Source organism: Schistocerca nitens, chromosome 8 (genome assembly GCF_023898315.1).
Source record: "Schistocerca nitens isolate TAMUIC-IGC-003100 chromosome 8, iqSchNite1.1, whole genome shotgun sequence".
Lineage (NCBI taxonomy): Eukaryota > Metazoa > Arthropoda > Insecta > Orthoptera > Acrididae > Schistocerca > Schistocerca nitens.
Genome location: NC_064621.1, coordinates 61320683 through 61346173, shown reverse-complemented (window position 1 = coordinate 61346173; position 25491 = coordinate 61320683). Strand labels below are relative to the sequence as shown.

General features: G+C 42.3%; 1 protein-coding gene across 3 annotated transcripts in view; it reads right to left on the bottom strand.

Moving 5' to 3' along the window:
• The window catches only part of LOC126198433 (phospholipid-transporting ATPase ID), an 896650-nt gene that overhangs the window by 33543 nt on the left and 837616 nt on the right, over positions 1-25491 (bottom strand). For all 3 annotated transcript variants that reach the window (XM_049934743.1, XM_049934741.1, XM_049934742.1), the window contains 2 exons: positions 12867-13090; positions 1403-1628 (listed from right to left, as the gene is read on the bottom strand). In XM_049934743.1, coding sequence (XP_049790700.1) covers positions 1403-1628; positions 12867-13090 — 450 coding nt within the window. The remainder of the gene's footprint in view (positions 1-1402; positions 1629-12866; positions 13091-25491) is intronic.

Below are 25491 nucleotides of genomic sequence, written 5' to 3'. Positions count from 1 at the left end.
ACACACACACACACACACACACTTTTTATTTCTTTCCAGTCAGTAACATGTGTACAAAGTTTGGTTGAAACTGGTCCAGTGGTTTAAGAGGGAGATGTGGAGCATATATCAATACACTCATTTTTATAATATGTATGAATTAATGTGATGAATTCATGTAGATATGTAAATACTCTTGGATGTGATGCAGTAAGACAGCTTATAGTTCACTGTCAAGTACTGGTTATAATTACTTCACTTTCTTACTTCTTTCTTAAGTAATGAGCAATAACACATCTCAGCTCTTGCCGGAGAAATAGTTTAGCATTCACCCAAATTACTGTACAGAAATAAGAAATATCTAGAGAGAGAGAGAGAGAGAGAGAGAGAGAGAGAGAGAAAGAGGAGGAGGAGAAGAGGAAGAATATTCTCTGAATAGTCAAAATACCAAATTTCAGTTACTTAAAGGAGGAGTTGTCCATGAAAAACACTATTTATAAAATGCACCAAATTCACAATTTTGAAGATACGGCAATGAAATTTTGTACCATGCTTTACTTGAAATTAACATATTTACTGCATTGCATTGTGTATATTTAACTTTTTTCATGGAATTAAAAATTTTATTTTCACAAATAATATATGTGACTAATAATTCTAGCCTTTGTAGAGTCTGAGAAAAAGAAACATCAACATTAAAAAACAATTTTCAGGAAATGCTGTTTAAAGTTCAACCTAATGTTTTCTCTTATGTCAACTCTTCAGAAGGCCCCAGACTTGTACTCAAGAGTCCTCTTCTCCTTCAAGGCTTTTCTTATGATTCTTTGTTTTCTCCCTTCTTCCTTTACAGTGTTCAACTAACTTTTCAGTTGCAGAGAGGTGTTGTAAATCTATTTCTTTCAAGATGTCTGGTGTGAAATTTCCTATCTTAATGCCCATTCTCCCTAATACCACCAGGCTCCCTACATTCCCATCTTAAAATACAAGAACAGCACTGTAAGTTGCAATTCTGACAAACTTTGCACATTAAAATTTGCTTTCAGGGCATCGTTCAATATGAGTGAAATCAGAGACTCATATGGATTCTGCGTTTTGCCATGAACACAGTTTTTAAAAGTTCAGGATCATCCAGAAACATGCAAGTGAACTTGGCAACATCATGGCAGGAATGTCGCATCAAACGTTTAATTATTTTCCAGGCACTTCAGATGCGATTTCATCACTGAAACTTTAGGAACCAGTTGTTCACAAGTTCTACCAATAAATAAAACATAAATTTAAAATTGACGTTCTAGGTCAATTACTTGTTTTGGAAAGACCTGCCACCCCCTCACTACCTTGACACACATAATTTATATTTAAAGTTACATGTAATCATAATTTGTTTCATAATCAAAGCAACACATTTGGACATACAACTTACCATATGGGATAAGAAACAGAACACATGATGTAAATATTCCATGCAATGCACTCCGAAAGAATTCCATCTTATTGAAGAGCAGGTTTGTATGTCCAGGAGTGTACAGTTTTGGGTACAATATGCTGTTACGATCATTGACATCCTGGTCAAAGATCCCCAGCGCCAGCACTGGTAGCGAAGTGTAGAAAAGGTTATAAACGGAGATGAACATAGGGTCGAAAACAGTCTGTAAAAGCACAAATCTCTATTAACAGTATTATTCTAATGGCAGTTACCATTCAACAACAACTTATAAAAAATACAAAAATGATTAGGGATACCCTCAAGTAAGCCGAAATAAGTCATTTAACTTTGAACAATAAAAATTTAATGTCCTTTAAAATAATTTACTTCTACTTTACCACATTACTGCCACATAATTCACTATGGCTGGCAGGTAGCATTAAATGTCAAAGGGACAACTTATATATGTTCTACACATATGATAGAAGAAACAGCTTCAAAAAATGGATCAGAGCTATGAAGGTAGTGGGTAATGTAACTATCCCCCTTTCTATTATTTAAAATCTCTCTTCCATCATTGATTTATCTAGTTTTCAAATTTCACCTGCTAATAATACTTCAATACTAATTTTCCTCACAGCCTATCCAGATTCTCTTGTGTGGAACAGTTTTTTTTTTACTTGTACACTCAAATTTTTGTACAGCTTTGTTTTAATGCACTTCTTGTTTGTGGCCAATGACTGGACCTCTCTACTAAAAACTAACAACTTATGTACCATTTGTACATCTTCCTTGCTTGTAGTAAATGTATAATGTACTTAAGAGTGAGGAGTGGCTCAGTGTAAATAATGATATAGTGTTGCAGCTGTCAACATATACAGCAGCAAGCTTCATCTCATTTTCATTTAATATACTATCAAAATTAGTAGGATCATTCAGTGCCAGCTGGTCCATCTTCCCCATCTCAGATTAGGTTGAAATTAACACTCACCAACATAGTTCCACAACTTTTTAATCCTGGTATGCAATATCTGAGTCACTGAATTTGTTCAGGATGTCTTAAGTGATAGTCCATATTTTCTGTCATTTCTGAAAAAAGATTACACAGTAGTTGCGAGCAGTTTCTCCTGGAAACTTTCTGCATCAACTCCCTGGTAAGTGTAATAACCAGCTTACAAATTAAAAGATTCAACATTGACAAGTCTCGTTACTGTGGCCACTCAAAGTTGAGAACAAATTTGTCACAGCCAATATTTACTGAAGGTTGGTCATTATGCTTTCCTAAAGAAAAAGCTTTGGGAAGGCCTCCTTGTGTAATTATGTAAAGTTCTTCCTAACCAGGAAAATCACCAACATCTATGCATTACAATCACTCAGTTTCAGATACATTTTAAGATAAAATGATTCTAAAAAATTTGGTACTGAATTTTACTCCTTTCTTTGAAATTCCTATATTCCTATAAGAGATGGGGAGGTACTCCATAGACTAGGGACACATGGAAAATACTGAGGAGGAGGAGGAGGAGGAGGAGGAGGAGGGAAAAGATGACAGGACTTGCATTAATGAGTGTATACAACAAATAACTGATAACTGAACACTGTGTGCAAGTGCTACTCTGAGACGGAGAGGTTGGCTTCAGAGAGGAACTCTTACTGGGTCACTCAAAACTGTCAGATGACAGATGAAAAAGAAAGAGGAGGGAGAAGAGGTCAAAAGAGAGAGGTCAAAAGAGAGAGGTCAAAAGAGAGAGGTGGGGGTGGGGTTAGAAAGGAAAGTTACCAAGCGTTTTCAAAGAAATAGCCCCAGGGGGAGGGGGAGATTGCACACCCTGATTTTTTAGCTTTAATAACCAGAAGTGAATCGATCTTTGCCACCAATCTTCAACACTAGTAGAAAGTGCTATGAAAAATGCATTCTGACAACTCGGACTTATGCCGCCACCATCAAATGGCAACCCAGCACTATCAGTGCAGGTAAAACCAGCTCCTCCCTAAGTATATCGTCCCAAAGAAGAACAGATACCGTGCCTGTCTGTCTGCCTCCACTGTGGCTGCTCTGGACACGTTGTATGTTTCTACAGAGAAAGTAAATGAGTGTTTGAAAAGTATTACGCAGCAAGACATCAATCATCACAACAGTCCCGTTCACGCCAGTCAACTGCAGACAATTACAGTCTACCTGTGGGACGAAGGCCATCCCAGTACTCCAGACACAGTTATTCCCAAACACGTTGTAGCTGTTCATACAGGTATGAGCTGCTCACCTAGCTGCCAAATTCAAGGAAACTAAGCAAGGCAACCATCTACAGAGGCTAGGCTGCCACAGATGAAAATCCTCCATGGACGACAGTCACGAAGATGTCAGGAAATGTCGGTGATGTCATTATTAACAGTCAACCTGTCCAGGCACTAGTCATCTCAATGGCTACCTTTTCTGTCATACTGAATGCTTATCGTTGACAGCTAAAGAAGACTATGTTCCATGATAAGAAAGTGACAGTACTGAAAGTTGCTAATGGGAAACACATCCAGCCAGCAGGAACACGAGTAGCAAGGATAATCATCAGTGACAGAACCAAACCCTTTGAATTTGTCATCTTAGCAGAATGTGATCAGCAATGTCATTCTCAGATGTGATTTCTTTTGCAGGCACTACAAATAATCGTAGACTGCAGAAGATCAGATCTTCAGACTGACAAAGCTGCTTCAACAAGCAAACATAACAAAAATTGCCCTGTGTGTTGTCTGCCACTGGAGACATTGCTATCCCACTGTCACCAGCGAGACGAGTTCCACTCGTCAATTGAAGTGTTCAGTTAAACTGTAAAGCTTTTGTCGATTGCAAAAAGCTACTTGGGCTCACAAAAGATATCTACACGCCAGCAGTAATCATAAACATAGTAGATAGTCAAGGAGAACTTTGGATCAGTAAATGTCATGAGCAGTCACAACTCCTCCCTAAAGGTATGTGCATAGGGCTTGCTGAACTAGTGTAGGAAGTGCAGTTTAGTGTGACAAGAAAAGAAGTGTGCTCTGCTATCACAAGAGACAACAAACAAGAGGAAGCTACTATCGAACTGCCAATAGTGTCTGGCCTCACAGAGCAACAACAATGGCGAGTGTTAGCAGTTCGGTACCAATTTTTGGATGCTTTCAAATCCGGAGTGGAGAAAAGAAATATCAAGCAGTCCATGGTAAAATATCATATCAACACTGAGGATCATCCATCAATTAACCGGCACTCATGTAACATGTTACTGGAAGAATAATGGATAACCCAGCAGGAAGTGAAGAAAATACTGCAAGCTGACATCATTGAAACTTTCAGAACGTCCTCAGTCCCCTCCTACGATCTTTGTGAAGGAGGATGGCAAATGATGTTTCTGCATCAACTACTGACAACTGACCAAAATCATGAAAAAGGTTGTCGATCCATTGCTGCGCACTGGCGACGCCCTCCTCCACTTGAAACAGGGAAGGTATTTCTCAACTATGGAAATTCAGACAGGCTACAGGCAAACAAACTGATGAGGCTGACAGGGAAAAGGTTGCCTTTGAACACCAGGAGGACTTCCTGAATTTGACATTATGCCCCTTCAACATTCCAGCCACCTTCGACACATTAATTGGACGACTTATCTTTGCTATCTGGATGACATTGTTGTTTTTTGAAGACATTTGAGGAACATTCAACATGCTTAACAACTGTGTTTAAGCGTATTCAAGCTGCAAGTCTCAACCTGAATCTGAAACAAGTGCCTCTTCATCACCCAAAAAATAAAAATTGAGCACCTAGCGAATGACGATGAAGTATGACTCAATCTAGAAAATAAAAACAGTCCATCACAGATTTTCTGATTCCTTGGTACATTGGTGATGAGAGAGATTTCATCGGAATATGCTCGTGCTACCAGCTACTCATATAGGACTTTTGTACCAAGGCACAACCCTTGCAAGAACTATTACAGGAAGATGCAAAATTTTCCTGAAATGAGAGACAAGAAAGATCTTTCTTTCTCTCAAAGTAAGTGCTATCATCATCTCCTGTTCTAATACTGAGACACAATAACGCCAAAACAGAACTTCACACCAATGCTAGTGTGCAAGTTAGGTGCAACTGCAGTACCAATTTCAGGAAGGTGCTGAAAAGGAGGGAGCTTATGTTTCGTGATTATTCTTGAAGTCCGAGATGATCTACTCTACAACTGAGAAAGAGTGCCTTGCAGTTGTTTGGACTGTCAACAAGTTCCAACCACATTTATTTGGCAAACTATTCATCTTTGTGATGGTCCACCATTCTTTTTGCTGACTGACTAATCTGAAAGATTTGTCTGGTTGACTGGTGAGACACATTCGATGTAGCTCCAAATAACTATGTAAGATGTGCCGCTTGCTTTCACATCAACAAGAACATTTATTTACATCAAAGTCAAAAAGAACACTTATGAAGATTTTGTAATATGTATTTCTACTTAATGCACAGCCATATCCTCGTAACCCTGGACAACCTCCAACAGTATAAGAAAAATCCTTTATCATTTAGCTACAATATAGCAGGAACCATGGACCTTGCCGTTGGTGGGGAGGCTTGCGTGCCTCAGCGATACAGATGGCCGTACCGTAGGTGCAACCACAACGGAGGGGTATCTGTTGAGAGGCCAGACAAACATGTGGTTCCTGAAGAGGGGCAGCAGCCTTTTCAGTAGTTGCAGGGGCAACAGTCTGGATGATTGACTGATCTGGCCTTGTAACATTAACCAAAACGGCCTTGCTGTGCTGGTACTGCGAACGGCTGAAAGCAAGGGGAAACTACAGCCGTAATTTTTCCCGAGGACATGCAGCTCTACTGTATGATTAAATGATGATGGCGTCCTCTTGGGTAAAATATTCCGGAGGTAAAATAGTCCCCCATTCGGATCTCCGGGCGGGGACTACTCAAGAGGACGTCGTTATCAGGAGATTGAAAACTGGCGTTCTACGGATCGGAGCGTGGAATGTCAGATCACTTAATCGGGCAGGTAGGTTAGAAAATTTGAAAAGAGAAATGGATAGGTTAAAGTTAGATATAGTGGGAATTAGTGAAGTTCGGTGGCAGGAGGAACAAGACTTTTGGTCAGGTGATTACAGGGTTATAAATACAAAATCAAATAGGGGTAATGCAGGAGTAGGTTTAATAATGAATAAAAAAATAGGAGTGCGGGTTAGCTACTACAAACAGCATAGTGAACGCATTATTGTGGCCAAGATAGACACAAAGCCCATGCGTACTACAGTAGTACAAGTTTATATGCCAACTAGCTCTGCAGATGATGAAGAAATAGATGAAATGTATGACGAGATAAAAGAATTTATTCAGGTAGTGAAAGGAGACGAAAATTTAATAGTCATGGGTGACTGGAATTCGTCAGTAGGAAAAGGGAGAGAAGGAAACATAGTAGGTGAATATGGATTGGGGGGAAGGAATGAAAGAGGAAGCCGCCTTGTAGAATTTTGCACAGAGCATAACTTAATCATAGCTAACACTTGGTTCAAGAATCATGAAAGGAGGCTGTATACATGGAAGAAGCCAGGAGATACTGACAGGTTTCAGATAGATTATATAATGGTAAGACAGAGATTTAGGAACCAGGTTTTAAATTGTAAGACATTTCCAGGGGCAGATGTGGATTCTGACCACAATCTATTGGTTATGAACTGCAGATTGAAACTGAAGAAACTGCAAAAAGGTGGGAATTTAAGGAGATGGGACCTGGATAAACTGAAAGAACCAGAGGTTGTAGAGAGTTTCAGGGAGAGCATAAGGGGACAATTGACAGGAATGGGGGAAAGAAATACAGTAGAAGAAGAATGGGTAGCTCTGAGGGATGAAGTGGTGAAGGCAGCAGACGATCAAGTAGGTAAAAAGACGAGGGCTAATACAAATCCTTGGGTAACAGAAGAAATACTGAATTTAATTGATGAAAGGAGAAAATATAAAAATGCAGTAAATGAAGCAGGCAAAAAGGAATACAAACGTCTCAAAAATGAAATCGACAGGAAGTGCAAAATGGCTAAGCAGGGATGGCTAGAGGACAAATGTAAGGATGTAGAGACTTGTCTCACTAGGGGTAAGATAGATACTGCCTACAGGAAAATTAAAGAGACCTTTGGAGAGAAGAGAACCACTTGTATGAATATCAAGAGCTCAGATGGAAACCGAGTTCTAAGCAAAGAAGGGAAGGCAGAAAGGTGGAAGGAGTATATAGAGGGTTTATACAAGGGAGACGTACTCGAGGACAATATTATGGAAATGGAAGAGGATGTAGATGAAGACGAAATGGGAGATAAGATACTGCGTGAAGAGTTTGACAGAGCACTGAAAGACCTGAGTCGAAACAAGGCCCCGGGAGTAGACAACATTCCACTAGAACTACTGATGGCCTCGGGAGAGCCAGTCATGACAAAACTCTACCATCTAGTGAGCACGATGTATGAGACAGGCGAAATACCCTCAGACTTCAAGAAGAATATAATAATTCCAATCCCAAAGAAAGCAGGTGTTGACAGATGTGAAAATTACCGAACTATCAGTTTAATAAGTCACAGCTGCAAAATACTAACGCGAATTCTTCACAGACGAATGGAAAAACTGGTAGAAGCCGACCTCGGGGAAGATCAGTTTGGATTCCGTAGAAATGTTGGAACACGTGAGGCAATACTGACCTTACGACTTATCTTGGAAGAAAGATTAAGAAAAGGCAAACCTACGTTTCTAGCATTTGTAGACTTAGAGAAAGCTTTTGACAATGTTGACTGGAATACTCTCTTTCAAATTCTGAAGGTGGCAGGGGTAAAATACAGGGAGCGAAAGGCTATTTACAATTTGTACAGAAACCAGATGGCAGTTATAAGAGTCGAGGGGCATGAAAGGGAAGCAGTGGTTGGGAAAGGAGTGAGACAGGGTTGTAGCCTCTCCCCAATGTTATTCAATCTGTATATTGAGCAAGCAGTAAAGGAAACAAAAGAAAAATTCGGAGTAGGTATTAAAATCCATGGAGAAGAAGTAAAAACTTTGAGGTTCGCCGATGACATTGTAATTCTGTCAGAGACAGCAAAGGACTTGGAAGAGCAGTTGAACGGAATGGACAGTGTCTTGAAAGGAGGATATAAGATGAACATCAACAAAAGCAAAACGAGGATAATGGAATGTAGTCAAATTAAGTCGGGTGATGCTGAGGGAATTGGATTAGGAAATGAGACACTTAAAGTAGTAAAGGAGTTTTGCTATTTAGGGAGTAAAATAACCGATGATGGTCGAAGTAGAGAGGATATAAAATGTAGACTGGCAATGGCAAGGAAAGCGTTTCTGAAGAAGAGAAATTTGTTAACATCGAGTATAGATTTAGGTGTCAGGAAGTCGTTTCTGAAAGTATTTGTATGGAGTGTAGCCATGTATGGAAGTGAGACATGGACGATAACTAGTTTGGACAAGAAGAGAATAGAAGCTTTCGAAATGTGGTGCTACAGAAGAATGCTGAAGATAAGGTGGGTAGATCACGTAACTAATGATGAGGTATTGAATAGGATTGGGGAGAAGAGAAGTTTGTGGCACAACTTGACTAAAAGAAGGGATCGGTTGGTAGGACATGTTTTGAGGCATCAAGGGATCACAAATTTAGCATTGGAGGGCAGCGTGGAGGGTAAAAATCGTAGAGGGAGACCAAGAGATCAATACACTAAGCAGATTCAGAAGGATGTAGGTTGCAGTAGGTACTGGGAGATGAAGAAGCTAGCACAGGATAGAGTAGCATGGAGAGCTGCATCAAACCAGTCTCAGGACTGAAGACCACAACAACAACAACATAGCAGGTCAGCAACTGGAAGCAGTTAAATCCATAAATTATCTGGGAATAAGCATTAGGAGTGATATAAAATGGAATGATCATATAAAATTGATCATCGGTAAAGCAGATGCCAGACTGAGATTCATTGGAAGAATCCTAAGGAAATGCAATCCGAAAATAAAGGAAGTAGGTTACAGTACACTTGTTCGCCCACTGCTTGAATATTGCTCAGCAGTGTGGGATCCGTACCAGACAGGGTTGATAGAGAAGATCCAACGGAGAGCAGCGCACTTCGTTACAGGATCATTTAGTAATCGCGAAAGCGTTACGGAGATGATAGATAAACTCCAGTGGAAGACTCTGCAGGAGAGACACTCAGCAGCTCGGTACAGGGTTTTGTTGAAGTTTCGAGAACATACCTTCACCGAGGAGTCAAGCAGTATATTGCTCCCTCCTACGTATATCTAGCGAAGAGACCATGAGGATAAAATCAGAGAGATTAGAGCCCACACAGAGGTATACCGACAATCTTTCTTTTCACGAACAATACGAGACTGGAATAGAAGGGAGAACCGATAGAGGTACTCAAAGTACCCTCCACCACACGCCGTCAGGTGGCTCGCGGAGTATGGATGTAGATGTAGATATAAACAGTTTGACTGACCTGGTAATCTTTATCCAAATGTGGGACCACTCTTAGGGAATGACGATGTTGCCAATTCCAATTTCTAGCTTCCAATTCTATTGACAGTCTGAACTTTATGAAAACTCCTGAGTAGCAGTAAATAGTTTATACTAGATCTTTAATTCTTCTACTAAATCAGCTGACTTTGAGGACTCGCTACCTCTTATTAAAGTAGTAAGTCTCCCCCCTTCAAGGAAGGGTGCTGGCAAGGGGACACCGTCATCGGTCAGGGAGATGTGTCTCAATCTGAGTGTGGCTACAGGGCTTACAAGAACAGTTTGAAGTCTCTGCTCGTCCAGACTGCTTCGCTCAAGTACTTTATCAAGGCATCATTTTACTGAACCAACTATTCTTTCTCAAAAGTTTCCCCACCAAACTGCAAATGGGGCGATGCTTCGGGCAACATACTGGTGTGCTCAATAGGATGGAAGGATTGTCCATAGTTCCAACAATTCTCAGTTAGCTGCCTGAAAGGTCTTAGCATTGTAACTGTAAATTTTATGCAGGACACCTCACTTACTAATAAATCTTTGAATGGCTAACAATAATTTATCTGCCATGGCAGCAGTAACAAGCTAAAGGTGGATAGCTCTGTTTACTGCACAGGAAAACAGAGCTATTTAACACTTGGTAACAAAGCTTCCAGTTTTAGAGAATAAAGGTCCTGTGAAATCAATTCCAGGGACTTTGAGGGATTTGAGTGGTATCACCCCATCCGTATGTAGTGAGGCCTCTTATTTCTTAACCTGCAATGCAATGAGCTATTTTGCTTGTAGACAGTGATGGAGGGCACATGTTATATAACACAGGAGACATGTAAAATCCAAAATAATGGTCTAAGTTCAAGATGTTCAATTCGAAGGACACACACACACACACACACACACACACACACACACACACACACACACACATATTATCAATAGCTTTATGAGATGGTCATTTCCTTCCAGAAAGAATGGCTGTTTTTCCTCTGAAATGAATTCTGAATACTGCATAAGACCACCTGGATGCAGTAGACCTTCACGTAAGAAAAGCTTTCAGTATGAACTAAATCTCTTGGTATCTGTTATTGGCTTTATAATGCGAGGACAAGTAAAACTTGCAAAGATTTGTATGATATCTTGTATTCCAATGAGGAAGCAAGAGTAGCAAATTCATTAAAGTCATCTGGCCATGGAGGTGGGTGCCAAGATAAACACATTGGGCCACATACCAAACTGATAACAATCCCTGTAGTGTTTCTGTACAGACTCCTCACAAAAGAATCAGGATATTTTACCCAATGAAGGATGATCAACTTGACCATCCTTTGCTGGCCAATGTCCACACTCAGATGGTGATGTGTGTATGTTTGAATTTCAGTAACACTTTTACAAATAAATGCTTCAAGGTGTTGGGTTTTCATAGTACCTATGGTGGGTCTACAGAGCAGTCAGTCCAAAGTGTTGCTTCGCCGAAGCCACAGTTGGTAACATTGCCATAAATATGCTGCAGCTTGCAATTTGAGATGTGGTATTGCCACTCTCTTGACTGTGCTAAATAGTTTTTACTGCGCATCAGGTGCGTATAGGTACAGTACACTACCAATTATTTGGTATAGTATGGAGGAGAAGATGCATGAATAATCGAAAAACATGAATAATCGAGAAATTTTCAAACATGTATTCTTAGCTTAAAAGTTTACAAAGTTCTGTGCATAGCTGTCATAGGCTTGTTTATTTCTTAAAATGGTCTGCAATGTTTCTCCGTTCATGAGAGGAGGTGACGTTTTTTCCGCACAGCATTTTGAATTTTTCTTGCAGCAATAATGTCACTATACTGAAACACCCTCTGGCCCATATAATCTAGAAGAGAATCAACAGACTGCAATGCAGTATGACGACTGACTAGGTTACTGACTTTATCCCCACTTTCACATTCACTGTCCTCTGCCATGTTTTGTTGTGAAGTAGCAGTCACAATTTAGGCATCACTCATGTACTGGAAGAGGGGTTGATATCCTTCAAACTTCAGCTACTCATTCAAGTTTTACCAGCCAAGATGGTTAGCACACTAAGACTTGCATTCAGGAGGACAACAGTTCAAACCCACATCTGACCATCCTAATTTAGGTTTTATCCGATTTACCTAGATTGCTTCAGGCAACAAATGCTGGGATGGTTCATGTGAAAGGGCACAGCCAACTTCCTTCCCCATTCTTCCCTAATCCAATGGGACCGATGAACTCGCTGTTTGGTATTCATCATTAAGTGAGCTTGCCCCATCATCTGTGAAGAGCAGCCTGGGTATTTGTTCCTTGTTTCTCTAGCAAAGATATATGCAATGAATACTGTGTGAGCATAGCATCCTTCCATAATCATATAGCTTGATCATTTTCTTTTCATAAAAGAACGCTATTTCAGTTCACAACAGGCATTATGTCCCACAGCTTGTCGTCAAATTCCTCACAAACTACAACTTTGTGTTCTGAATTAATATCATGAGCATAGAGATGAAAGGAGGAAGTCACTGCACATTTAAGAGATCCTTCTGAACTACTTCAAGTCTTCCCTGTACATTTCATTCAGAGATATCAGTTGGTTACTATTCTGATTCTGTCCTTAATTTCTTTTTTATTTTCCAATTGTACCATGTATAAAAAATACAGAGATTCAAAACAGTGCTTCTGTGTTAGGATTATCTTTTCAACTTAAACGAATAAATAAATAAATAACAACACAAACACAGTATTTCTTTACACAGTCTAGTGGTACGACAGGTAATCAATGTAGCCATAGCACGCAAACTGCAATGTTTCTAAAGTATATGAGCAGTATATATTGGGAAGGGGAGGGGGGGAGGGAGGGAGAGAGAGAGAGAGAGAGAGAGAGAGAGAGAGAGAGAGAGAGAGAGAGAGAGAGAAAGAGAGAGAGAGAGAGAGAGAGAGAGAGAGATATCATAATTTTCTTACCTGTGCACTAAATCCACAGAAGAAGGCGAACCAAAAATGGCACAATGTGAACGCAAAGTTCTTATAAAAAAAGTATCGAAGAAACTTGCACATGCGGTAATAGGACCATCGGCCATGAACTAGTAACAGTCGCTCAAGGAACCTGAACTGTGCTATGGAGTAGTCCGATGCCAACACAGCCTGCATTCCTTCTTGGCCACTGATGCCAACACCAATGTGTGCAGCTACAAGAAAATATTTGTACAATTACGTCTATGAAACACACATTCTGACAAGTGAAAATTTCAGTTATAAAGCTAATAAAATAAGTAATAAATTTGATTTAAAACTTGAAATGCTTTATTTTTCCTACGAAATAATATGTTAGTCCCCATGCAATAATGCTTTAATCACTAGGATGCAGAATCAAACACTGAAAGTCCTGGACAGAACAACAACAAATTTGAAACAGTAGATCGCTACTTACCACATAGGAGGAGGTGCTGAGTCCTGAAAGCTGAAATATTTCTAGTATTCTTTTTCACTGTGCTTGTTCATGGTTCAATGCCTCCTCTTAAAGGATGCAGAGTGTCACATTACTAAATCCAGGAAGAGCACAAAACCAAGCAGCCTCTTCAGAATGGGGAATAACCACTATACATGTACCAAAGGAACAGATACTGGGCACACTCATGTTCTTGTTATACACTAATGATCTGCCATCATACATCCAAGAAGCAGAAAGAGTTATCTTTCTGATGATGCAAGTATTATAATCAAGCCTAACAGAGTCTACATATAAAAAAGTAAATAAAACTTTCCAGAAAGTTAATATCGGGATCTCTGCAAATAGAATGTCACTGAAAAAACAAGTTCAATTCTTCACTGCTAAAGAAATAATCAGTAAGAGTAAATCACTAAATGAACCAGATAACTGTAAACTTTTTCGAGTTTGTAACCTACTCTTCCTGTTATCATTCACAGATGCTTTATGAAATTATAATGTGGGTAACTCACTCCTGAAGACTCTAGAACCACTGGCAAACAGCTTTTAAACAGTTGGGTGTACTGACAGTAGCTTCACAGTAAATTCATTTTCTTACAGGGTTTGTTGTTAACAATCAGTCATGGTTTGAAAAAACCAGTTACGTTTATACATTCCTGGAAATGGAAAAAAGAACACATTGACACCGGTGTGTCAGACCCACCATACTTGCTCCGGACACTGCGAGAGGGCTGTACAAGCAATGATCACACGCACGGCACAGCGGACACACCAGGAACCGCGGTGTTGGCCGTCGAATGGCGCTAGCTGCGCAGCATTTGTGCACCGCCGCCGTCAGTGTCAGCCAGTTTGCCGTGGCATACGGAGCTCCATCGCAGTCTTTAACACTGGTAGCATGCCGCGACAGCGTGGACGTGAACCGTATGTGCAGTTGACGGACTTTGAGCGAGGGCGTATAGTGGGCATGCGGGAGGCCGGGTGGACGTACCGCCGAATTGCTCAACACGTGGGGCGTGAGGTCTCCACAGTACATCGATGTTGTCGCCAGTGGTCGGCGGAAGGTGCACGTGCCCGTCGACCTTGGACCGGACCGCAGCGACGCACGGATGCACGCCAAGACCGTAGGATCCTACGCAGTGCCGTAGGGGACCGCACCGCCACTTCCCAGCAAATTAGGGACACTGTTGCTCCTGGGGTATCGGCGAGGACCATTCGCAACCGTCTCCATGAAGCTGGGCTACGGTCCCGCACACCCTTAGGCCGTCTTCCGCTCACGCCCCAACATCGTGCAGCCCGCCTCCAGTGGTGTCGCGACAGGCGTGAATGGAGGGACGAATGGAGACGTGTCATCTTCAGCGATGAGAGTCGCTTCTGCCTTGGTGCCAATGATGGTCGTATGCGTGTTTGGCGCCGTGCAGGTGAGCGCCACAATCAGGACTGCATACGACCGAGGCACACAGGGCCAACACCCGGCATCACGGTGTGGGGAGCGATCTCCTACACTGGCCGTACACCACTGGTGATCGTCGAGGGGACACTGAATAGTGCACGGTACATCCAAACCGTCATCGAACCCATCGTTCTACCATTCCTAGACCAGCAAGGGAACTTGCTGTTCCAACAGGACAATGCACGTCCGCATGTATCCCGTGCCACCCAACGTGCTCTACAAGGTGTAAGTCAACTACCCTGGCCAGCAAGATCTCCGGATCTATCCCCCATTGAGCATGTTTGGGGCTGGATGAAGCGTCGTCTCACGCGGTCTGCACGTCCAGCACGAACGCTGGTCCAACTGAGGCGCCAGGTGGAAATGGCATGGCAAGCCGTTCCACAGGACTACATCCAGCATCTCTACAATCGTCTCCATGGGAGAATAGCAGCCTGCATTGCTGCGAAAGGTGGATATACACTGTACTAGTGCCGACATTGTGCATGCTCTGTTGCCTGTGTCTATGTGCCTGTGGTTCTGTCAGTGTGATCATGTGATGTATCTGACCCCAGGAATGTGTCAATAAAGTTTCCCCTTCCTGGGACAATGAATTCACGGTGTTCTTATTTCAATTTCCAGGAGTGTAGATACAGTGTGTAAATGATATAAGCTGCCAAAATGATACAGACAGTACATCTCAGTACGCTTTACAAAAAGGTCTAGTGAAACGTCGTGTCACATTCTGTATTTCTTTGTTTCTAAAAGACAGACACTTGTAGCACTGATAGTAGACACATCTCTGTTTTCATTGTCAGCTGCAGCACACGATGTTGCTTGCATATTACTGACATCAACGTGGCGGTCTGAGAAAGTAACAGATGAACCAGAACAATGTAAACATTGGACATGAACAATGACACGGTGCGGTGGCTATGCATTACAATGTAAACGGTCACTGGGTTGTCAAGAACGTGTAATTCATTTTACATAAACAATGAATTAAGTACAACCAGACTTTTCTCTTTTACAACATTACCATAAAGGAGGTCATGGCAGTTAAAATAAAATGTGTACTTCATTGTGTGTTAATTACAATCAACTGCTTCCTCTTTTTACAACAGTACTACAACAAAAATTAAATTCAGATTATTTTCCTTTTCTACAACAGTATGATAACAAAAATGAAACCTACATTACTTTGTTTCCTGTTACACCAATACTACAATAAGTGTTAAAAATGTCCAACATTTGATTCAACACATGCTTCATTATGGCAAACCTAGTTTTGTCACACTCATTCATACACCGAATATTTGCCTTTATGGTACTGGCAACATCGAAAATCCTCTGCCCAATTTCATCCACATTATTTATTTGCTGAGCATAAATAGGTTCCTTCATATGGCCTCAAATGTAACAATCTAGTGGATTTAAATCAGCACTGTGTGCTGGCCATTAACATGGACCAAAATGTCCTATACATTGTCCTGGAAATTGTCTGTGAGCAATGTGGGGTGGAGCACCATCTTGGAGGAATCATGTGTTATGATGTACAGCTGCAAGAATATTTTCTAATAAAGACGGTAGCAACGTTTCCTCTACAAAAAAGGTTCGGTAATTGTTACCAGTCAATTGTGCAGATAAAACGTAAGGCCCAATACTGTTATCATCAATTATACCTGCCCATACACTTACGAAAGAGTGACGCTGAAAATATGTTGCTACTACTTGGCACAGATTCTGTACACGCTTTGTATGTACGTGTGTGTGAGGGGGCGGGGCCACATGCGCACAGCCGTGCACGTTTTCTACTTTAGTAGGAGACCTCTTTGCTGAACTCTCTAATGTATAGCTGTCTTTTTGTTGTGCCCTTCAGCAACTCAATGGCTCTTCTACATGGTGTTTATTCCGTTCTGGAGTTTCCATTTTTCCCACAGAAAGGAGTGAGGTGTTTATAGCGAAAGGTTGTAATTATGATCTGTTGAACATGCAAACAACTAAACTAAAACTAATCATGTTGTGCTTGTACAGTGCCAGCCTAATCATAGTAGTGATCAGAAGTGCGTTTTTGAAGTTAATGGAGGTTGACCAGAATATAAAAGCTTGTTTGACAATAAAGAACATGTCGAAGAATTCATTCATTAATTCCTTCCACAATTTGAGTCATGGCTGGGAGGTCTCAAGGCTTTAGAACAAGTCACATACATTACTGCAGAGATGCAAAATCAGAAAATTAGAACCATGGACCTTGCCGTTGGTGGGGAGGCTTGCGTGCCTCAGCGATACAGATAGCCCTACCGTAGGTACAACCACAACGGAGGGGTATCTGTTGAGAGGCCAGACAAACGTGTGGTTCCTGAAGAGGGGCAGCAGCCTTTTCAGTAGTTGCAAGGGCAACAGTCTGGATGATTGACTGATCTGGCCTTGTAACAATAACCAAAACGGCCTTGCTGTGCTGGTACTGCGAATGGCTGAAAGCAAGGGGAAACTACAGCCGTAATTTTTCCCGAGGACATGCAGCTTTACTGTATGATTAAATGATGATGGCGTCCTCTTGGGTAAAATATTCCGGAGGTAAAATAGTCCCCCATTCGGATCTCCGGGCGGGGACTACTCAAGAGGATGTCGTTATCAGGAGAAAGAAAACTGGCATTCTACGGATCGGAGCGTGGAATGTCAGGTTCCTTAATCGGGCAGGTAGGTTAGAAAATTAGAAAAGGGAAATGGATAGGTTAAAGTTAGATATAGTGGGAATTAGTGAAGTTCGGTGGCAGGAGGAACAAGACTTCTGGTCAGGTGACTACAGGGTTATAAACACAAAGTCAAATAGGGGTAATGCAGGAGTAGGTTTAATAATGAATAGGAAAATAGGAAGGCGGGTAAGCTACTACAAACAGCTTAGTGAACGCATTATTGTGGCCAAGATAGATACGAAGCCCACACCTACTACAGTAGTAGAAGTTTATATGCCAACTAGCTCTGCAGATGACGAAGAAATTGAAGAAATGTAGGATGAAATAAAAGAAATTATTCAGATAGTGAAGGGAGACGAAAATTTAATAGTCATGGGTGACGAATTCGAGTGTAGGAAAAGGGAGAGAAGGAAACGTAGTAGGTGAATATGGATTGGGGCTAAGAAATGAAAGAGGAAGCCGCCTGGTAGAATTTTGCACAGAGCACAACTTAATTATAGCTAACACTTGGTTTAAGAATCATAATAGAAGGTTGTATACATGGAAGAACCCTGGAGATACTAAAAGGTATCAGATAGATTATATAATGGTAAGACAGAGATTTAGGAACCAGGTTTTAAATTGTAAGACATTTGCGGTGGCAGATGTGGACTCTGACCACAATCTATTGGTTATGAAGTGTAGATTAAAACGGAAGAAACTGCAAAAACGTGGGATTTTAAGGAGATGGGACCTGGATAAACTGACTAAACCAGAGGTTGTACAGAGTTTCAGGGAGAGCATAAGGGAACAATTGACAGGAATGGGGGAAAGAAATACAGTAGAAGAAGAATGGGTAGCTCTGAGGGATGAAGTAGTGAAGGCAGCAGAAGATCAAGTAGGTAAAAAGACGAGGGCTAGTAGAAGTCCTTAGGTAACAGAAGAAATATTGAATTTAATTGATGAAAGGAGAAAATATAAAAATGCAGTAAATGAAGCAGGCAAAAAGGAATACAAACGTCTCAAAAATGAGTGGAAGGAAGTGCAAAACAGCTAAGCAGGGATGGCTAGAGGACAAATGTAAGGCTGTAGAGGCTTATCTCACTAGGGGCAAGATAGATACTGCCTACAGGAAAATTAAAGAGACCTTTGGAGATAAGAGAACCACTTGTATGAACATCAAGAGCTCAGATGGAAACCCAGTTCTAAGCAAAGAAGGGAAAGCAGAAAGGTGGAAGGAGTATATAGAGGGTTTATACAAGGGCGATGTACTTGAGGACAATATTATGGAAATGGAAGAGGATGTAGATGAAGATGAAATGGGAGATACAATACTGCGTGAAGAGTTTGACAGAGCACTGAAAGACCGGAGTCGGAACAAGGCCCCCGGAGTAGACAACATTCCATTGGAACTACTGGCGGCCTTGGGAGAGCCAGTCCTGACAAAACTCTACCATCTGGTGAGCAAGATGTATGAAACAGGTGAAATACCCTCAGACTTCAAGAAGAATATAATAATTCCAATCCCAAAGAAAGCAGGTGTTGACAGATGTGAGAATTACTGAACAATCAGTTTAATAAGCCACAGCTGCAAAATACTAAGGCGAATTCTTTACAGACGAATGGAAAAACTAGTAGAAGCCGACCTCGGGGAAGATCAGTTTGGATTCCGTAGAAATACTGGAACACGTGAGGCAATACTGACCTTACGACTTATCTTTGAAGAAAGATTAAGGAAAGGCAAACCTACGTTTCTAGCATTTGTAGACCTAGAGAAAGCTTTTGACAATGTTGACTGGAATACTCTCTTTCAAATTCTAAAGGTGGCAGGGGTAAAATACAGGGAGCGAAAGGCTATTTACAATTTGTACAGAAACCAGATGGCAGTTATAAGAGTCGAGGGACATGAAAGGGAAGCAGTGATTGGGAAGAGAGTAAGACAGGGTTGTAGCCTCTCCCCGATGTTATTCAATCTGTATATTGAGCAAGCAGTAAAGGAAACAAAAGAAAAATTCGGAGTAGGTATTAAAATCCATGGAGAAAAAATAAAAACTTTGAGGTTCGCCGAAGACATTGTAATTCTGTCAAGAGACAGCAAAGAACTTGGAAGAGCAGTTGAACGGAATGGATGGTGTCTTGAAGGGAGGATATAAGATGAACATCAACAAAAGCAAAACGAGGATAATGGAATGTAGTCGAATTAAGTCGGGTGATGTTGAGGGTATTAGATTAGGAATTGAGACACTTAAAGTAGTAAAAGAGTTTTGCTATTTGGGGAGCAAAATAACTGATGATGGTTGAAGTAGAAAGGATATAAAATGTAGACTGGCAATGGCAAGGAAATCGTTTCTGAAGAAGAGAAATTTGTTAACGTCGAGTATAGATTTAAGTGTCAGGAAGTCGTTTCTGAAAGTATTTGTATGGAGTGTAGCCATGTATGGAAGTGAAACATGGACGATAACTAGTTTGGACAAGAAGAGAATAGAAGCTTTCGAAGTGTGGTGCTACAGAAGAATGCTGAAGATAAGGTGGGTAGATCACGTAACTAATGAGGAGGTATTGAATAGGATTGGGGAGAAGAGAAGTTTGTGGCACAGCTTGACCAGAAGAAGGGATCGGTTGGTAGGACATGTTTTGAGGCATCAAGGGATCACAAATTTAGCATTGGAGGGCAGCGTGGAGGATAAAAATTGTAGAGGGAGACCAAGAGATGAATACACTAAGCAGATTTAGAAGGATGTAGGTTGCAGTAGGTACTGGGAGATGATGAAGCTTGCACAGAATAGAGTAGCATGGAGAGCTGCATCAAACCAGTCTCAGGACTGAAGACCACAACAACAACAACAACAACAACAACAGATTCATATCTGACTAGAAGTTTCACCATCGCTGCAAGTGACACAGGACATGTAATACTGTATAAATTATTGTATGAATATAACAGAGGGAAACATTCCACGTGGAAAAAAAATATATCTAAAAAGAAAGATGATGAGACTTACCAAACAAAAGCGCTGGCAGGTCGAAAGACACACAAACAAACACAAATATACACACAAAATTCAAGCTTTCGCAACAAACTGTTGCCTCATCAGGAAAGAGGGGAAGGAGAGGGAAAGACGAAAGGATGTGGGTTTTAAGGGAGAGGATAAGGAGTCATTCCAATCCCGGGAGCGGAAAGACTTACCTTAGGGGGAAAAAAGGACAGGTATACACTCGCACACACACACATATCCATCCACACATACAGACACAAGCTGTGTCTGCATGCGTGGATGGACATGCGTGTGTGTGCGAGTGCACACCTGTCCCTCCTTCCCCCCAAGGCAAGTCCCTCCGCCCCCGGGACCGGAACGACTCCCCATCCCCTCCCTCAAAACCCACATCCCCCCGTCCCCCCCCCCCCATTTTCTCAGGCTTGTCTCACATTTGGCATTACCCCCAAAGGCCTGACACTTAAAGTTCCCATCTCTGGCTGCAACCCTTCCTTCCATCAGTCCCTATACCAGTTCCAAACTGAACAATCCATTGCCCTCACCCACCTAATCCTGCACCTACACATCAACTCAGCCAATGAACACACCCGTCAACTCCTATCCTTAATAAAAGTCCTTAATCTTTCCTCTCCCACAGCCACACCGGCTGTTCAGAGCATCCTCCTACAGGCCAACCGTAAATTAGAACAGCATGCCACCCTCCACCTCAAAAAACTATCCAATCTCCTGGTTTCCCACCTCCGGAAAGGCAACTCACTCACCCTTCACAACCTTTCCAGCAAACCTCAACCTCCTCTCATTGCACACAAACCCAGTCTCTCCCATCTACTCAATCTCCCACTTCCAGCTCCACTCCCTCCAAAACCTCAAAATTCCTTTCAACACAATCTGGAACCACAACACCCTAACTCAGTAGTTAACCTTTCCTCCAAACCTCTCTCCCAATCCGAAACCTCTGTCCTATCCAAAGGCCTCACCTTCAGCCCCACTCCCAGATTCAACCAAACAGCCCTCGTCAAAGATTTACTGTCCTACACCCGTACTCTCTGCTGGAAATATCACTTTGCCACGAAGAAAAATGATCCTAATCCAACTCCTAATGTTCCAACTCCCCAAGACACCATCCAAATTGAACCCTGCCTGGAACAGTTCCGTCCTCCGTCACAGCGGGACCCACCTCCTCTTCCTCAAAATCACCCTCTCCAAACCTTCCAGGAATTTCTGACTTCCAGCCTTGCATCTCAATCCTTCTTAAAAAACCTTAATCCTACACCCAACATCACCACTGCTGAAGCCCAGGCTATCCGTGATCTGAAGGCTGACCAATCCATCGTCATTCTTCCGGCGGACAAGGGTTCCACGACCGTGGTACTTGATCGTCGGGAGTATGTGGCTGAGGGACTGCGTCAGCTTTCAGACAACACCACATACAAAGTTTGCCAAGGTAACCCCATTCCCGATGTCCAGGCGGAGCTTCAAGGAATCCTCAGAACCTTAGGCCCCCTGCAAAACCTTTCACCTGACTCCATCAACCTCCTGACCCCACCGACACCCCGCACCCCAACCTTCTACCTTCTTCCAAAAATCCACAAACCCAATCATCCCGGCCGCCCCATTGTAGCTGGTTACCAAGCCCCCACAGAACGTATCTCTGCCTACGTAGATCAACACCTTCAACCCATTACATGCAGTCTCCCATCCTTCATCAAAGACACCAACCACTTCCTTGAACGCCTGGAATCCTTACCCAATCTGTTACCCCCGGAAACCATCCTTGTAACCATTGATGCCACTTCCTTATACACAAATATTCCGCACGTCCAGGGCCTCGCTGCAATGGAGCATTTCCTTTCACGCCGATCACGTGCCACCCTACCTAAAACCTCTTTCCTCATTACCTTAGCCAGATTCATCCTGACCCACAACTTCTTCACTTTTGAAGGCCAGACATACCAACAATTAAAGGGAACAGCCATGGGTACCAGGATGGCCCCCTCGTACGCCAACCTATTCATGGGTCGCTTAGAGGAAGCCTTCTTGGTTACCCAGGTCTGCCAACCCAAAGTTTGGTACAGATTTATTGATGACATCTTCATGATCTGGACTCACAGTGAAGAAGAACTCCAGAATTTCCTCTCCAACCTCAACTCCTTTGGTTCTATCAGATTCACCTGGTCCTACTCCAAATCCCATGCCACTTTCCTTGACGTTGACCTCCACCTGTCCAATGGCCAACTTCACACGTCCGTCCACATCAAACCCACCAACAAGCAACAGTACCTCCATTATGACAGCTGCCACCCATTCCACATCAAACGGTCCCTTCCCTACAGCCTAGGTCTTCGTGGCAAACGAATCTGCTCCAGTCCGGAATCCCTGAAACATTACACCAACAACCTGACGACAGCTTTCGCATCCCGCAACTACCCTCCCGGCCTGGTACAGAAGCAAATAACCAGAGCCACTTCCTCATCCCCTCAAACCCAGAATCCCCCACAGAAGAACCACAAAAGTGCCCCACTTGTGACAGGATACTTTCCGGGACTTGACCAGACTCTGAATGTGGCTCTCCAGCAGGGATACGACTTCCTCAAATCCTGCCCTGAAATGAGATCCATCCTTCATGAAATCCTCCCCACTCCGCCAAGAGTGTCTTTCCGCCGTCCACCTAACCTTCGTAACCTGTTAGTTCATCCCTATGAAATCCCCAAACCACCTTCCCTACCCTTTGGCTCCTATCCTTGTAACCGCCCCCGGTGCAAAACCTGTCCCATGCACCCTCCCACCACCACCTACTCCAGTCCTGTAACCCGGAAGGTGTACACGATCAAAGGCAGAGCCACGTGTGAAAGCACCCACGTGATTTACCAACTGACCTGCCTACACTGTGATGCATTCTATGTGGGAATGACCAGCAACAAACTGTCCATTCGCATGAATGGACACAGGCAGACAGTGTTTGTTGGTAATGAGGATCACCCTGTGGCTAAACATGCCTTGGTGCACAGCCAGCACATCTTGGCACAGTGTTACACCGTCCGGGTTATCTGGATACTTCCCACCAACACCAACCTATCCGAACTCCGGAGATGGGAACTTGCCCTTCAGTATATCCTCTCTTCTCGTTATCCGCCAGGCCTCAATCTCCGCTAATTTCAAGTTGCCGCCACTCATACCTCACCTGTCTTTCAACAACTTCTTTGCCTCTACTCTTCCACCTCGACTGACATCTCTGCCCTAACTCTTTGTCTTTAAATATGTCTGCTTGTGTCTGTATGTGTGGATGGATGTGTGTGTGTGTGCGAGTGTGTGCCTGTCCTTTTTTCCCCCTAAGGTGGGTCTTTCCGCTCCCGGGATTGGGGTGGCTCCTTGTCCTCTCCCTTGAGACCCGCATCCTTTCGTCTTTCCCTCTCCTTCCCCTCTTTCCTGGTGGGGCGGCGGTTTGTTGCGAAAGCTTGAATTTTGTACAAACACAAATATACACACAAAATTCAAGCTTTCGCAGCGGGCTGTTGCCTCGTCGGGGGGGGGGGGGATGTGGGTTTTGAGGGAGGGGATGGGGAGTCGTTCCGGACCCGGGGGCGGAGGGACTTGCCTTGGGGGGAAGGAGGGACAGGTGTGCACTCGCACACACACGCATGTCCATCCACGCATGCAGACACAGCTTGTGTCTGTATGTGTGGATGGATATGTGTGTGTGTGCGAGTGTATACCTGTCCTTTTTTCCCCCTAAGGTAAGTCTTTCCGCTCCCGGGATTGGAATGACTCCTTATCCTCTCCCTTAAAACCCACATCCTTTCGTCTTTCCCTCTCCTTCCCCTCTTTCCTGATGAGGCAACAGTTTGTTGCGAAAGCTTGAATTTTGTGTGTATATTTGTGTTTGTTTGTGTGTCTTTCGACCTGCCAGCGCTTTTGTTTGGTAAGTCTCATCATCTTTCTTTTTAGATGTATAAATTATTGATATGAATATAACAGAGGGAAACATTCCACGTGGAAAAAATATATCTAAAAAGAAAGAAAGTGATGAGACTTACCAAACAAAAGCGCTGGCAGGTCGACCTGCCAGCGCTTTTGTTTGGTAAGTCTCATCACTTTCTTTCTTTTTAGATGTATAAATTATTGTATATACAATCGACACAGCAAGCAACAAATTTATACTACGACCTGTCTCTTGTAGCACCATCAATAACATGCTTTATATGTCAAAGTTTTGCATTTAATATTTGAAAATATATATATCTGACTACTTTCATAAAGAGCATAAGGTATTAAAAGTGACAAGCAACAATGCCAATTACATTTAGACTTTTATATTCAGTACGATAATGGAGGCATTTTGACACAAATATAAAAGCCAGAGTCACTGAAACAGGAATAGGACCAACACACAAATATTAAAACTGTTCATTTCACAGCCCCCCCCCCCCTACACATGTTAAGAAAAAGGAGAAAGATACAAGGGATAATTACCGTATATACACAAATAATCTGCACCATTGAAGAATCTGTGCACCTAATTTTAAGGGAGGGCAAAAAAAGATATAGTGGCTTTAATTTGTGTTTTATTCAAAAAAAATTATTCTGACATAATGATTCTATTCATGATTGCTTTCATTGTGAACATTAGTGGAAGAATCATGTTGCCTTCATCTTCCATAGAATTTTGTCCTTGCTTCCGTCCAGTGAAATTGTGATACCACATTTTTTGAAGGATTTTTCCACCAGTTGTAGCTGAATGGAGTCTCATACATGTTTCTCCCACTCATAAATCAGGAACAAAACTGCCTGATTTTTCCACTGAGCATGAACATGTGGTTTTCACCAGCCATTCATTGTGTGTATCGCTATTTAAGTGCAACCTTGATTGGTCGATTTATACACACATCTAGTGGTTGCAGGACAGATGTTAGGCTTTGAAGTATAGTGACTAAATCAGTTTTCCTGTTTTGTAACTTGTCTCGCACTTCTTCAGTTGTTTGTCTACGGAAGCTGGCCAAGACCAATGTGCTACATAAATTTAGTAACACACCAGGCCTTCATTGCC